The sequence below is a fragment of the Callithrix jacchus genome, chromosome 8 (genome assembly GCF_049354715.1).
Source record: "Callithrix jacchus isolate 240 chromosome 8, calJac240_pri, whole genome shotgun sequence".
Classification (NCBI taxonomy): domain Eukaryota; kingdom Metazoa; phylum Chordata; class Mammalia; order Primates; family Cebidae; genus Callithrix; species Callithrix jacchus.
In genome coordinates this window covers 31,086,645-31,102,226 of record NC_133509.1, presented here as the reverse complement: position 1 = coordinate 31,102,226, position 15,582 = coordinate 31,086,645, and the positions used below count along the sequence as shown (strand labels likewise).

The 15,582-nt window shown below is 42.7% G+C and overlaps 2 protein-coding genes across 21 annotated transcripts in view; one reads left to right on the top strand and one right to left on the bottom strand.

Moving 5' to 3' along the window:
* Position 1: 1 nt before the first annotated feature.
* On the top strand, positions 2 to 12,717 carry ZSCAN29 (zinc finger and SCAN domain containing 29). Of its 3 annotated transcripts, XM_017976804.4 has the most exons (6): positions 2 to 731; positions 1,007 to 1,444; positions 1,914 to 2,118; positions 3,860 to 4,558; positions 6,872 to 7,339; positions 9,274 to 12,717. In XM_017976804.4, exons 2-6 carry the CDS (start codon positions 1,127 to 1,129, stop codon positions 10,140 to 10,142), a joined length of 2,559 nt encoding a protein of 852 aa, XP_017832293.3. In that variant the 5' UTR covers positions 2 to 731; positions 1,007 to 1,126; the 3' UTR covers positions 10,143 to 12,717. The 3 variants fall into 3 exon arrangements, with proteins under 3 accessions (XP_017832293.3, XP_035115361.2, XP_078190247.1); XM_035259470.3 differs by having other exon boundaries at positions 2 to 1,444; positions 2,001 to 2,118; XM_078334121.1 differs by lacking the exon at positions 2 to 731 and having other exon boundaries at positions 1,191 to 1,444; positions 2,001 to 2,118; positions 3,894 to 4,558.
* Positions 11,738 to 15,582, bottom strand: part of MAPDA (N6-Methyl-AMP deaminase) — a 22,682-nt gene continuing 18,837 nt past the window's right edge. For 14 of the 18 annotated variants that reach the window (XM_035259475.3, XM_009005319.5, XM_009005314.5 and 11 more), the window contains 2 exons: positions 14,919 to 15,019; positions 11,738 to 14,203 (listed from right to left, as the gene is read on the bottom strand). In XM_035259475.3, the coding sequence (XP_035115366.1) occupies positions 14,009 to 14,203; positions 14,919 to 15,019 (296 nt within the window). In that variant the 3' untranslated portion in view covers positions 11,738 to 14,008. Of the gene's footprint in view, positions 14,204 to 14,913; positions 15,020 to 15,582 lie in introns of all 18 variants that reach the window. The other 4 variants (XM_009005318.5, XM_078334127.1, XM_078334128.1 and 1 more) reach the window with 2 other exon arrangements.

The following is a 15,582-nucleotide window of genomic DNA, read 5'->3' as shown; positions in this document are numbered from 1 at the left end:
CGAGCCGCCTGCTTGGACTTCCGGTTTGGGAGCTGTACTTAGTAGCTAGAGACTGGAGCTGGGGCCGGGGCGGGACCCTGAGTGGGTGAGGCTGGCCAGGAGGCAAGGATGCGAGGAGGTTGAGGGCAGCTCGAGAGGGAGACCCTCTCAGGGGTGGGGTGGGCTGGAGGGCGCCCTTAGGGCGCCTTAGCCGGGTCAGAGGCCTCTGGAGGGACTGCACGACGGCTGCGGGTGACCCGGCCGGAGGGAGCGGAGACAAAGAGGCCGGAATCCCGCAGCCGTCCCTCCTTAAGCTGAGAGCTCTGCGTCCTCGAACCGGCAGCACCTGAAGCCCCTGGCCGGCACCTGAGCTCATCCTTAGGAAGCCGGTTACTACTGGCCCTCGGACTCCGTCTCTCCAACGCAGTCTGACTCTCCCCAAACCCACTCAGTCCTCGCTTTGGAGCCAAAATTGGTTTCTCTCCTTGCTTGAGGTTTTCCAACAAGTTGCGCCCGAATCCTTGCTGAGAGGCTACTGCTTCTACGAGGGGAAAACAAAGACTCGAAATTCTGGACCTGATTTTTGCCTGGGGTGGGCGTTGGGAGTTGTGCAGCCCGCGGGGGCTGGGCGGACGCAGAAGGCCTTAGGAAGGACTGCGGCGGTACTTGGGAAGATCAGCTGCGACCAGCTGGACAGAGGCTTTTTGTTACCTTCAAGCAGGATAGTGATCCTCTCGAACTCCAGTTCATCTGTATGGTTCGGACTCACTATGCAACATTGGTCAGGGGAGTTAAATGGGATCGGATTTGGAGGAGGTGGGAGAGGAGCGGGCAGTATTTTTATTCTCTGCTGCTTCCTGGGGCTGCTCTGGACGTCATCCACAAAAGCAGCTTCTGCAGTCTTTTTACTGAAGGTTGTGCTACCTAAGAAGGCCACTTGGAGCATATGGGAAGGCAGACCAGTTCTGACAAGACTTTAGACTTATGAATATATTCCTTCTGATAGTACCATCTTTCTCTGCCCTAGGAAGAAACTCTTCTTACAGACAGAGTGTCATCTGCAGGTGATTCTCCAAGGACATGGGAAGATAGATGTAAGCTTTGGAACCCAGACTCTTAAGTGGAGGGAAGCTGCTTTCTGCTGTGAATGATGGCCAAATCCTCCCTGAGAGAGAATGGCCCTAACTCTGAGACATTCCGACAGCGCTTCAGGAGATTCCATTACCAGGAGGTGGCTGGGCCGCGGGAGGCTTTCAGCCAACTCTGGGAACTTTGCTGTCGGTGGTTAAGGCCCGAGGTGCGCACCAAGGAACAGATTGTAGAACTGTTGGTGCTAGAGCAGTTCCTGACCGTCTTACCTGGGGAGATCCAGAATTGGGTACAGGAACGGTGTCCAGAAAATGGAGAGGAGGCAGTGACTCTGGTGGAAGATTTAGAAAGAGAGCCTGGAAGACCTGGACCTTCGGTGAGAAGGGAGGGGGAATTCAAAAGTGTGATATTGGGAAGGGGCAAGGGTGGAGGGCTAAATTAATAGACAGGCTTAAAGAAGGACACAATCTCCCTTGGTGATGCTTATACTTCTGGTCTGGTATAAGTAACTTTTTCAGATAGTGCTTGTCTGGAGATGCTACCTAGGTGTACCTTCACCTACCCTGTCATAATGAGTTTTTGCTAGTCTTATAGTTTCTTAATAAGAAAGAGGATTTTTTTTTTCAGCCTGTAGTTGGGTTTACTGTTTTGATCATTTCCTTCTGGAGTTTCAGCTGCTTTAAGCTAATGGCAATGGAATAAGACCCTTGTTCACTTTAACCCCCCACCCCTAAAATCCTGGCCATGGCCCTGAAGGATGATCTCTTTTGGGGTATTAAATAATCTCCTTTGGGAATGCCCCTCATTATAACTTTGCAGTGACAATTAACGGGGGTTGTTTCTAGGTCACAGTCTCTGTGAAGGGGCAGGAAGTGCGCTTGGAGAAGATGACACCCCTGAAATCATCACAAGAGTTATTAAATGTTCGGCAGGAGTCAGTGGAACCCCAACCCAGGGGCGTACCCAAGAAAGAGAGGGCAAGAAGCCCAGACCTGGGACCACAGGAGCAGAGGAACCCAAAGGAGAAGCTCAGACCTTTTCAAAGGAGCGGTGAGGAGTAGATTCATATGGGAAGATAGAGTGCCATTCCAAGTTGGGAAGTAGCGTTGGGAATAGTGAGTGGGAAAGGGATTTCAGGAATAAGTGGAAATTGTAGAATATGTGGTTATTGACATGTAGTTTAGCCTTCTGGTATTCTTTTATTACCTCTTGATAAGTCCACTAGAGAATAGCTCCCTAGTTTTTATCAGAACTTGGAATTACTTCCTCTTGGTAATGATGATAGGTTGTTATTTTCTAGATAAAAATTCTTTTCTATACTTGAAGGCAGATCTTCCTGTTGGTTGTTTTCCTTCTTCAAATTAAACTCTATTTGTTTCCTTAAGCTTTCCACTAGAAGATCCATTTTTTAAACCTAAGTTTTTGTTGCTCTCTATTGGAATCTTTAAGTTCTCCAAATATCATGTTAATAGTGGAGAACTAATTTATGTATATTATTCTTGTGAAAGTCTGTTAGAAGCTAAGTAAGAATTTTACTTCAGAATCTTGCAACGCCTTGTATCAATATAGCCCAACCTGTGATTATATGATTTTTTTGTTCACCTGGTAACTTCCAGGATTCCGATAGCTTTCCCCAGTGCCTTTATACCTACTTGATTATTCTTGTACTTGATTTTGTAGAACTTGTTTTTCTTCTTTGTATTCTATTGATCTCCATATTGTATACTTTTTTCTGTTACCATTTCGCTTAAAATTTGTTGAGGTAGTTTTGAATTGTGGTATTATCGTCTAAGATGATAGCTTTCTCAGCCAATTTGGTAATGGTCTCTCTGCTTAGTGATGCAGATTAAATCCCTGAATCTCACAGACTTGCAGAGTTCATTAGTTTTGGAACACCTATCAAGGTGCTCAACATCTTGCAGGATACTCTGCAATAAAAAAAAATGTGCATATCCTCAAAGAACTTAAAAACATCATTGAGAACCACAATAGCTAACTCTAAGTATGTGCTGAACTGAACTGTACTGAAACAATGCCAATGACTCGCTCAGTTGTGTGAGTACTGTATGGGTTTGGCAGAGTGGGAGATAAGGGAAGGCTGTAGGTAAGGCTTCTTGAGGGCATTGGCAAATGTAGCCTCTTGAAGGACAGGCTGAAATTGGATAAGAGAGAATTAAAAGCCACAGAGGGGGTAATAAAAGTGTGCTGTGTTCTGGAGCAAGAGTCTGACAGGAATGGGTATGGTAGGTACTAAGGTTAAGGCTCAGCAGGGTAAAATGTGCACTGAGGAAGCAAGAGCCTGGAGATAGGAAGAACAGTGACTGCTGCAGTTATCTGGTATGAGAGGATAAGGAGTTTGGACTTGGATGGTGGCAGTAGTTCTAAACATAAACACCTTTAGAACTTGGTGACTGACTGTGAAGGAAACATAAAGACAGTCTTTTCTCACTTCCCCCTTGAAATCACTCTGACTTTAATTCTGAAGCCCCAAGTGAAGAATAATGACCTGCGTACAAATAGGAAAGCTAGGGAACAACTTGGAATAGAATTATCTGCTCTGAACACACAGACTCCTTTCCTCTCTGGTCACCCTGCTTTGGAAAATAGAACATTTCTTATCTTTTGAGGTTTCCTGTATTTTCCCCACCTTTTTCAACCCATTGAACTTTCTGAAAACATTTCCCTAGACACTTTATTTATAATCCTCTTGGATGAAAAAGGCAGGACTGAATTTCAAATATTTTTTTATAATCAGTCCTAAGATACCCTTTGTTTGCTTCCCCGCAAGCAGGATTTCCATTTCCTAAATCTGGTGTGGTCTCCAGGTTGGAGCAAGGAGAGCCATGGATTCCAGATCTGCCGGGCTCCAAGGACAAAGAACTTCCAAGTGGTAGCTACACGGGAGACAGACGAGTGCATGCTGATCTGTTACCATCCAAGAAAGACAGAAGAAGCTGGGTGGAACAGGATCACTGGGGCTTTGAGGATGAGAAGGTGGCAGGTGTGCACTGGGGTTATGAAGAGACCAGAACGCTGCTTGCAATTCTCAGCCAGACTGAGTTTTATGAGGCTCTCCGAAACTGTCATAGAAATAGCCAGGTGTATGGGGCTGTGGCTGAGCGGCTCAGGGAATATGGCTTCCTCCGGACCCTGGAACAGTGTCGGACCAAGTTCAAAGGTCTTCAGAAGAGCTATCGGAAAGTCAAGAGCGGCCACCCACCTGAGACCTGTCCCTTCTTTGAAGAAATGGAGGCCCTGATGAGTGCTCATGTCATTGCCCTGCCCAGTAATGGCTTGGAGGAAGCAGCCTCTCACTCTGGCCTTGTGGGCAGTGATACTGAGACTGAGGAGCCAAGGCAGGGAGGCTGGCAGCATGAGGCAGGAGCAGAAGAGGCTGTGGCTGAGGAGTCTGACAGTGATGACATGGATCTAGAGGCGATCCCCCAGGATCCCAATTCAACTGCACCTGTCCTGTTTAGAAGCCCAAGTGGTAAGAAGCTTTTCTTCTTGGAGTTTTGGAATTAGACTTGGGGAATGAAGAGACTGGATATGGGGTCAGAAGGCCTTAATGTCACATGCCAGCTTTGCCACTTAGGGAACAAAGAAGTGGTTCTCAATTTTATGTGTGTATTTAATTCTCTTTTATGGGAAAATCAGTGAGATAATTGGGAATAAATGTAGGTTTCTGAAAGAAATATACTCAGAAAATCCACCATCCTGAGATCATTCCTTTCATTTCTTTACTCAATTGTTTTTTCCCTGATTTAAAAATCATTGCAGGCTGAGAAAAATGTGGCACAATATTATCTTTATGTACAACCAGTATTTATTGAGTACGTTCTAGGAACTTGAGGCTTTACAAATATACACACACACACATATTTTTTCTGAGATAGAATCTCACTCTGTCACCCAGGCTGGAGTGCAGTGACACAGTCTTGGCTCACTGAAACCTCTGCCTCCTGGGTTCAAGCGATTCTCCTGCCTCAGCCTCCCGAGTAGCTGGGATTACAGGCGCACACTACCATGCCTGGCTAATTTTTGTATTTTTAATAGACATGGGGTTTCACCATGTTGGCCAGGCTGTTGTCGAACTGGCTGGTCTTGAACTCCTGACCTTGTGATCCACTCATCTCGGCCTCCAAAAGTGCTGGGGGTTATAGGTGTGAGCCACTGCATCTGGCCTTTTTTTTTTTTGAGACAGTTTTGCTCTTGTTGCCCAGGCTGGAGTGCAATGGCATGATCTCGGCTCACCGCAACCTCCGCCTCCCAGGTTCAAGCAGTTTTCCTGCCTCAGCCTTCTGAGGAGCTGGGATTACAGGCATGCGCCACCATCTTTCTATTTTTAGTAGATACGGAATTTCACCGCATTGGTCAGGCTGGTCTCGAACTCCTGACTGCAGGTGATCCACCCACCTCAGCCTCCCAAAGTGCTGGGATTACAGGTGTGAGCCACCTGTAAAATACGTAAAGCCCAGCCAATGCTTTACATATTTTATCTTTTACTTCCCCAGATCTCAAAGTCAGTTTATTATATTCATTTTTACTTAGAATAGCACAGTGAAGAATTGTCCAAAGTTGGGGAAACATTTTTTTATTTAAAAAATTTAAAATATGTTTAAAACAGAGACAGGGTCTTGCCATGTTGCCCAGGCTGGTCTCAAACTCCTGTTTTCAAGCAGTCTTCCCACTCAGCCTTCCAAGTAGTTAGGACTACAAGTGTGAGCCACCACACTCGGCTGGGAAACATCTAATTTTCCTCTGAGATTCATAGTATACATTGGCATTTTAACAGGATTGGGAAGTCCTACAGTGCGAAAGCTTGTTTAACACCTTGTATTGAAATATTTTTGCCTATGAAATCCTTTTTAAAGTATCACTTATTACTGTTAATGTAATTGGTACAACTATGCTGTTATGGAAAGAGCACCAAAATATGATTCAGGAGGTATAGATTCTAATTCTGATGACCATTAATCAACTGGGACACCATGAGTAATTATCTAGCCATTCTAAGCTTCTGTTTCCTCAACTGTAATATGTGGCATAGCAGGAGGACTACATCGCTAAAGTTGCAGTCCCTTTGTGAGCAGTGGTCTTTTCCTTCTATTTTTTATTATGTGCGTGATCTTACTTTAGTTCTGTTCTAGTTTTCTGGTCTTTGTGTCCTCTGCTTTTTCATTTCTCTTTTTCTTCTTGTTTTCTTCATTGAGATTTTCCTTTTTTGTTGTGGATATAAATATATGTAAGCTAACTGAACATGGCACATGTGCTAAATGTTATTTTCACTCTGTCATCAAGGCTGGAGTGCAGTGGTGTGATCTTATCTCACTGCAACCTCCGTCTCCTCAGTTCAATCTCAATTCTCATGCTTCAGCCTCCCAAGTAGCTGGGACTATAGGTATGTGCCACCACACCTGGCTAATTTTTCTGTATTTTTAGTAGAGATGGTGTTTCACCATGTTGGCCAGGCTGGTTTCAAACTCCTGGCCTCAAGTGATCCGCCCAGCTTGGCCTCCTCAAGTGTCGGTATTACAGGCATGAGCCACTGTGCCTGACCACCTTCTTTTTTATATGGCCAAACAGAATTTATGAATAAAGGTCTCTATGAAATTGCTAAAGGATATAAAGAAGCAAAACATTCTATAAGGAGTTTGTGGATTTTTGAAACATTAAGTATTTTTGCTTTCTCATCTAGGAGCCTGAGCTTAGGTGAATTCTCATGATGCAGATGATAGGACTGAGGAATTCAGGCTGTAAAGCTCTGGATTAAGTGGTGCTGAAATTTCTCTTCTGGTGACAGGTGTACACTGGGGCTATGAAGAGACCAAGACTTACCTTGCAATTCTTAGTGAGACCCAGTTTTATGAAGCCCTCCGGAATTGTCACCGCAACAGCCAGCTGTATGGAGCAGTGGCTGAGAGGTTATGGGAATATGGCTTCCTTAGGACCCCGGAGCAGTGTCGGACCAAGTTTAAAAGCCTGCAAACCAGCTATCGTAAAGTCAAGAATGGCCAGGCACCAGAGACCTGTCCCTTCTTTGAAGAGATGGATGCTTTGGTGAGTGCCCGGGTTGCTGCCCCACCCAGTGATGGCCAGGAAGAGACAGCTTCTTGCCCTGTCCAGGGGACCAGTAAGGCTGAAGCTCAGAAGCAAGCTGAGGAGGCAGACGAGGTCACAGAGGAAGATTCTGATGATGATGAAGAGGATACTGAGATACCCCCAGGGTCTGTTATAACCCGTGCTCCAGTGTTATTCCAGAGCCCCCGTGGTAAGATTCTTTCACTATTATGGTTTGAATAACAAAGGGAAGACAGTGGGTTTGAGGAAAAGTATCATCAGATTGAGGAGAACTGGCCTCTATACCCAGCTTTCATGGATTTCTTGTGACCACCCATGTTTCTTATGTTAAAGCAGCTCACTGAGGGGATATGAAATATTTATGTGACTTGCTTCCCCACACCAGAGCATCAATCTGAGATAGCTGCACATTGTAAACTTGCTGTGATTTATTAATGAAGTGCTAGGTTTCCAGCCAGTTGACCGAGCAGGGAGTCTGAAAGCTCACAGTTCTCAAGTAGCATGTAAAGTACCCATAGTAGGATAAAGTTAATTTTAAAAGTTCATTCTCTTTTATATAAGGCTTTCTTCTAGTGTCAGTCTATATACCAGCTGTGTATCTGCTTTATTCACATTTATGAAAACCTGGTAACTGTTCAGGTTCCTGAGAGAACTGACCCTTTGAATCTTAGCTGCTAGATAAGAAAAGGTCTTCCCTCCCCTCGAGAAGAGTTCTGATTTCAGAGTCATGTATGTTTATGTATGTGAATCTGGGCTCTGGTTATTAGCTAAGTGACTTAGTAAAAGTTACTTAAGGCCAGGCTTGGTGGCTCATGCCTGTAATCCCAAGCACTTTGGGAGGCCGAGGCAGATGGATCACCTGAGGTCAGGAGTTGGAGACTATAGCCTGCCCACATGGCAAAACCCTATCTCTACTAAAAATACAAAAAATTAGCCAGGCATGGTGGCAGTCACCTGTAATCCCAGCTACTTGGGAGGCTGAGGCAAGAGAATCATTTAAACCTGGGAGGTGGAAGTTGCAGTGAGCTGAGATTGCATCATTGCACTCCAGCCTGGGCAACGAGTGAAAATGTCTTAAAAAAAAAAAAAAGTTACTTCACCCCCAAGTTTGCTTATATATTAAGACCTACCTCATAGGGTTGATGTAAATGAGGTACTCTGCACAGTGCCTGGCACATAATAGGCATTCAATAAATAATAGTTTTCATTTCCATAAGTCTTTAAGATGAGCATTCTTATATCAATTCCATGGGGAATTAATATATTCTACTAAAAAAATAGCTTCTAGGTTTGGGAAGATGGTAAATACCCCTCTTGGAGGCTCACAATATATATTCACATATTTAAGGTTCTAAGATTTATTTCATCTAGTTAATATTTCATGAAATGTAAGATTAGGCTTCTGAGTGGAAATACTGTTTCAGGAGATACAAACATGGGCTGATACTCAACATGTTTTTGCTCCTAGATTTAGTGCCAGGAATATGGGATTCAGAGTTTACCTGAAATATCTGAATAAATGCAAATTTGCACAGCCTAGGCCCAAAGAAGCCAGGCATTTGGTTCTTAAGGCCTTTTGGTTCTTTGAAAGACTATGTATTTTTCTATCCTCTTTTTATTTCCAATGTATATTGGAATGTGAGGGGAAGGAGACTCATGAAGCTCCTTCTGGATGTAAAAGTTTCCAAAAATGTTTTCCTAAGCATGTCCTTCTAAACCTATTAGTTACTGGCAAAGATCATGAATAAGAATACTGTGATAGACCTGAGATGTGGCAAAAATACATATTAGAAAGTGTCTTTCCTATAGAAACATGGAAATTATCTAAAACCTAGTGAGTTTTCCATGCTGTACTGAGAGGATTTTCCAAAGATCCTATGTGACCAAGAGGAGTTAAAAGTATATATTAACGAGACCCTATGTAGATGAGAAGCACATGACAGGTTACCAAGCAGAGAAGTAAAACATTGGGATTTTAATATGATGGTTATTATTTGGGATCTAGGGCTTCCTAATTTTTATCTCTAATTATCTGACGTAATGCTTGTTTTTCCCAAGTTTTACATTCCCAGGGCACATATAATTAAGGAAATAGATAACTTCTAAAATTCTATTTTACATCAGGTTTTGAAGCTGGATTTGAGAATGAAGAGAATTCAAAACGGGATATTTCTGAGGAAGTACAACTGCATAGGACATTACTTGCAAGGTCTGAAAGGAAAATTTTCCGGTATCTTAATCAAGGTAAAGGCAATGAAAGTGACTGTAGATCAGGAAGACAGTGGGAAAATACCCCAGGGGAGAAAAGGAGAAAACTGACACTCCAAGAGAAGGGTTTAAGTGAAGTCCTAAGTGAACAGAAACCTTGCTTGGGAGAGAGACACTATAAATATCTCAAATACAGCAAAAACTTTGGTCCTAATTCCCTTCTCATGCATCAGGTATCCCACCAGGTGGAAAATCCATATAAATGTGCTGATTGTGGGAAAAGTTTCAGTCGGAGTGCACGACTTATTAGACACCGGAGAATCCACACTGGAGAGAAACCTTATAAATGTCTTGACTGTGGAAAAAGTTTCCGTGACAGTTCAAATTTCATCACCCATAGGAGAATCCACACAGGAGAGAAACCTTATCAATGTGGTGAGTGTGGGAAACGCTTCAATCAGAGCTCAAGCCTTATCATTCACCAGAGAACCCACACAGGAGAAAAGCCCTATCAATGTGAAGAGTGTGGAAAAAGTTTCAATAACAGTTCTCATTTTAGTGCACATCGGAGGATACACACAGGAGAGAGACCCCATGTGTGTCCTGACTGTGGAAAGAGTTTCAGTAAGAGTTCTGACTTACGTGCACATCATAGAACCCACACAGGAGAGAAACCCTATGGGTGTCATGACTGTGGCAAGTGTTTCAGTAAAAGCTCAGCCCTTAATAAGCACCGAGAAATCCATGCACGGGAAAAGCTTCTGTCACAGTCAGCACTTAAGTAAGCCCTTGAGGATAATAAAGAGGCTCAATAAATGTATTGTTCAGAAGTCTTCCAAAAGTGAGATCCATCTCCTATTCTGTGTCCACCTAGCTTAGGAAATTCTCTTTAGGCTTTATGCCACTGTTTGTTCCTTGTTTTTCCTGATCTACAGTCAAATCCCCAAGGCACTCTAAAGCATGAAGGGAAGATTTCAGTCCCTCTCCTTGCCTGTATCTGAATTGATGGATAACATCTTGTCCTTCTCAGTGCCTATGGTGTTCCCCTAATAAAGTAAAGACAACATGGTAATAGAGCCTATGAATTTGATATGCATCCTTCTTTACTCATTTTGTCATTCAGCTGCATTCTGACAGGAAAAACCCATTACATTTCAAGTTGTTGTGAGACTTTGCCCATTAGGTGGGTCTAGTTCTTTTTTTTTTTCCTACAAGATGGAGTCTTGCTCTATCGCCTAGGCTGGAGTGCAATGGCATGATCTCAGCTACTGCACCCTCCACCTCCCAAGTTCAAGCAATTCTCCTGCCTCACTTTCCCAAGTAGCTAGGATTATAGGCACCTGTCACCATGCCCAGCTAATTTTTGTATTTTTAGTAGAGATGGGGTTTCACCATGTTGGCCAGGCTGGTCTCAAACTCCTCACCTCGTGACCTGCCTGCCTCTGCCTCCCAAAGTGCTGGGATTACAGGAATGAGCCATTGTGCTCGGCCTAGCTCTTCTTCATACAATAATGGAAATGCTATAATGAATGACTCTTTCTGTTCACTTAAACTTGTGTTCAAAATGACAGCTTTGTCAGGCATACTCTTCATTTACCTTGAAGGAAAGTTTAATGTCCATCTTGGTTCTGTTCTGTGAATCATCTTGTCTATAACCAGGTATTCTTAGGCAGAAACAATGAAAACTTTATACTGAAGTGTGAACCCTGGATTTCTTAAGTTTATTCTGAGTCCTAGAAGAAGGGTTAGAGTAATATATTTACAGGATTTAGTTTGGTTTTCTTTCTGTCCAGTCTCATCTGATTTTCTTCTGTGCCTTGTGGTCCAGAACTCCATAGAGCAAGGCAGCTGGATGTGGTGACAGGTAAAGCAGTTAAAGCTGCCAGCAGGGACTTGTCTATATTCCACACACCTAGTATAGTGTTATGCCCTCTGTGGGCACTCAGTACTTACCTGCAATAAGCAGAAGCCACTGCCACATTCCCATATATTGGGAAAATGAACTACTGTGTGTGAACACCCCTTTACCCTAATGGCAGGGAAGATGGATTATCTTTGGCCAGTGGAGCTGCCAATCTACATATACACATTCAGGTGAAACAATTAAAAGCAGCTCTTTAAATACAAATGTAATTACTCATCTTTATAATAGTATTGAATTAACTGCCCATATGTTCATATTATGATCTGCCCTGTATAGCACAAGGTAAAACAGGTCCTGTCCTTGTTCTTACAACCTAAAACATGACACTAACATGGACAAGTAGTACACATGCATAGCTGCAGCAGTTATAGAGAAATCTAGAAAGCTAGGTAGTAACACTACACATAAATGCATGGTCCAATGCATTAGAGTTTGCTGTAAGAAAAATCCAGGAGGTATTTTCTTCTTTTTATTCAGGAAGGCTTCATGAACCAGGAAGTATTCAAACGAGGGAAGCTTACTGGTTACATTAGGGTAGGAAGAACTTTCCATAGCTAGTTGCAAAATTGAGTGGTGGGTAGGTTGAGGAATGGGAAAATGGGGGAGTAAGGTGTTTTGTGTAGATGGAACAAAGAGCCCATGAGGAAGGCCAGATAAAGCTGAGCAGCATAGAACTCGAGGAAAAGTATGATATGGGCTGTGCATCAGGCAGAGAGAATCACCTTAGCTGAAACATGGGTGCTAGGGGCAGACCATGAGGTGGTACACCCATCACCTCTAGTAAATCAGGTACTGTGCTATAACTATTGATAAGTAAACAGCTGACTGGCACTGGAAAGAATGAGCAGTTTTAGGGGACTAGCTCCTATGGGAGACAAAGGTCAGAAATCATAGTATCTGATGAAGATATTTTGAAGGGCATGCGAGAAGGAAGATAAAAATGGCCAGATGGCCAAGGCCTGGGATAAGTAGCTGTTTCACATTTAATTGGAATCCTGTGGCTGGAATAAGATCAGGGAGAGCAGTAGGAAGATACGGTATTCTATAATTCATAACTTGTTGTGTTATAGGGTTCTGGTGCTGAATATTAGTACAAAAAATCTCCTAATATTTATTAGGAATTAAAGGAAATGGTACCTCTGTTATGTTGCCTAAGCAGACAGGAAGCTACAAGAAACACCAGTCTGAAGCAGTGCCTCAGGATCTAAGATGGTTTAGGAAGTATGTGGTAATGTCAAAAAAAAGAAAAAGATTACTGTCTTTAGTATATCTATGTATAGTCTTGTCGGAAAAACATTGGTTGGGGTATCAACAGATATTCTGGTTCCGGATGTCTTGTAAGTTAACCTGCGTCCATTTCCCTTTCTGTAAAGCAAAATGTTTACACCTAATCCGCCTCTCAGGGATACCATGTTAATAAAAATTATGTCTATAAAGTCCCTGGTGTTTTTTTGAGACAGAGAGACAGAGAGAGAGAGAGAGAGAGAGAGAGAGAGAGAGAGAGAGAGAGAGAGAGAGCGCGCTTATATAATACAGGCAAATTATGATCAAGTTGTGGATGGTAGGAAAAGATCAATCTTAACTTTCTTTTTTGGACTCCCTATGTGGGGTTACTAGAAGTATCTTTATCTGAATCTTTATATTCTAGAAAAAGGAATAATTCAGATTGTAGTAAAAGGGAAATTAGAATCCATATCCACAATAAATTAGGACCCAAGATAACTGGGCATGCAGAATCTTATTTTTTAAAGTTTTAAAAATTTATTTTTTAAGAGACAGGATCTCACTCTGGCTGTAGTGCAGTGGTGCCATCATAGGTCACTGCAGCTTTGAACTCCTGGGCCCAGTGCGATCCCCAGCCTCCCCAGTAGATAGGACTACAGACATGAGCCAAGACACTCAGCTAATTTTTTAAATTATTGTATTGATGTGGGGGGGGGGGGGTGTCTCTTCATGTTGTCCAGACTGGTTTTGAACTCCTGGCTTCAAGCGATCCTCCTGCCTCAGGCATGCAAAATGCTGGGATTAAAGGCATGAGCCACTGTGACCAACTCAGCTCAGGCTTACTTTAAAGACCCAGATCCAACCCTGAAAACTCCAGATGAAAAGAATGAAATGTGCAGAAGGAATAGGGCAAGGGCCAACTTGCTTACCAGGTGAAAACCTAGTTCATGTCAAACTACCTCACAACAATTACATGATGCCCAACCTGCCATTCCTCAGATAAAAGCAACAAGAAATATCTTCAAACATTCTGAGAAAGAGAAACCAAGCCCACTGTTAGGGGAGCAAAAGCATCTATGCACCTAATGTAAGTAAAGTCTTTGTGGAAGACATGGGGTGGCATGTGCAGCAAAAGAAACAAAAAATGTATATTAGCCTTTCCTAACCTTATGCTAGTAATTCCAAAAAAAGTCAAAATGAGAGACTTTGATTTCCCTGAAGTTTTATGATTACACATGGGGGAAGGACTGCTGAGTCACAATCACTGGTGGACTGGGGATTTAATTAGCAACAGTCAGGTACCATCCAATAAGCACCTGAGAGCTTGTGAGTCAGTTTAAGACATATTTACTGAGCACCTGCCATGTGTAAGGTTGCTGATAATGGAGCCCATGGAACTTGGCTGCTATGCTTCAAAGAAGTGGTGGACTGTTTTACTAAGTGGGATATGGCAGGAACACCTTGATTCAACACATACTCAGAAGTAGTTCACCTCATTACATCTTAGAAGTGTAACACTCTTGGCTTCACGTGATTCCATTTCTTCCTCAGTTCAGATCTGGTGCTGTCAGAAGCAAAGATGTAGTTGATGGATTCATAAGAGAGATTCCACACCTGAGACTGTGTCAAATTAAATGTTTCAGCTGCCAGCTGGTACTCTTGAGAAAGATGTGTTGCAAAAACACCCTTATCATCAGTCTGCCAATGTAAACAAGAACATTTCAAAATGAAAAAGGAATGATTTTTCAAAATATAACCACCTTTTTGTTCAGTCTATTTTTCCTATTTACTATACTTCTTTCAAGAGTCTAAAAAGGGCCTATACATTTATCTATGCATAGCTGTAACTAAACAAACTTATACTTTAAGATACCAGAACAGTGTTTCAACTCTGGCTGTATATTAAAATTACCTAAAGAGCTTTCAAAGCCTATATATGCCTAGGACTCACCCCAGATCAAATAAAGCAGCAAAATCTTATGGGATGGTTACAGAGCATCTGTTTCATTTTGTTTTGCTTTGTTTTGTTTTGAAGTTTTCTCAAGTACCTTTTGCTATTGAGCCAATCCAGAGCCACCCTGGCCCTCTGCAGCCTCTCATGTCCCAGTCCCTTTTCTTTTTTTTTTTTGAGATAGAGTTTAATTCTTGTTGTCCAAGCTGGAGTGCAATGGCACGATCACCACTCACTGCCACCTCCACCTCCCGGGTTCAAATGATTCTCCTGCCTCAGCCTCCCAAATAGCTGGGATTACAGGCATGCATCACTATACCCAGCCATGCCCCACTCCCATCTAACTCCTCTACTTGAGCATTATCCCTGGGCATGCAAGGCAGTCAGCTAGGTAGTGAATATCTGACTTAATGCAACTCAGAGAGCAAAAAGGAACAAAATAATTTACACAGAACACCTTACACAGATCACAGAAGGATGGGCAATGCTGTACCAGAATCCAAAATGGTGCTGGTCATAAGATGGAACTGTCTGACTTTTGACGTTTGAGGTCAAACAGAGTTCTATATGAAAAGGGGGAGAAATCTTATTAAAAGCAAGTAAGTGAACTCAATGTTCACCAAATAGACACATGAGAAATCTTTCCCAATTTTGCTAAAGTAGTTTATTACTTTACAAAGTCAATCTTTCCTTATGGGTGAAAATTTGTAGTTCAATTAGTGTACAAGAAGTATATGCTGGAATTAATGGCAACAGTGCTACCAGGCAAGGAATTAATATGCCTTTCAAAGCCATGCACTTCTTCTTCTTTGACCAAAATAGAGAGGAAGGAGGAATGTCATAAGCCAGTCATAATGAAAAAGGCAGGGAATTATCATGATAGGAGAAGGGTTTTTTGAAAAGTTACTGCAATTCCTCCTGGTCTAATGGTGGAAGCCAAAACAAAGTAAGAAAACTGTAGCACTGCATGAGAGTTAGAGCATTATAAAGCTCTAAGAATGAGCAGGGACTTTGCCATGGCTTCTAAGAACCCCTAAACACTTTCACCCAGACAATCATCCATTCACCTCCTTCTGCTTACAGGTAAGTTAAGTCCATCCTAAGAATGACTCCTACTATTAACAAA

Excerpts from the sequence above, each read along its gene's own strand:
- ZSCAN29 (XM_017976804.4), top strand. The coding sequence starts at position 1,127 with ATGATGGCCAAATCCTCCCTGAGAGAGAATGGCCCTAACTCTGAGACA. Across the intron at positions 1,445-1,913 it reads CTGGAAGACCTGGACCTTCG|GTCACAGTCTCTGTGAAGGG; the intron begins GTGAGAAGGGAG and ends GGTTGTTTCTAG. Across the intron at positions 4,559-6,871 it reads CCTGTTTAGAAGCCCAAGTG|GTGTACACTGGGGCTATGAA; the intron begins GTAAGAAGCTTT and ends TTCTGGTGACAG.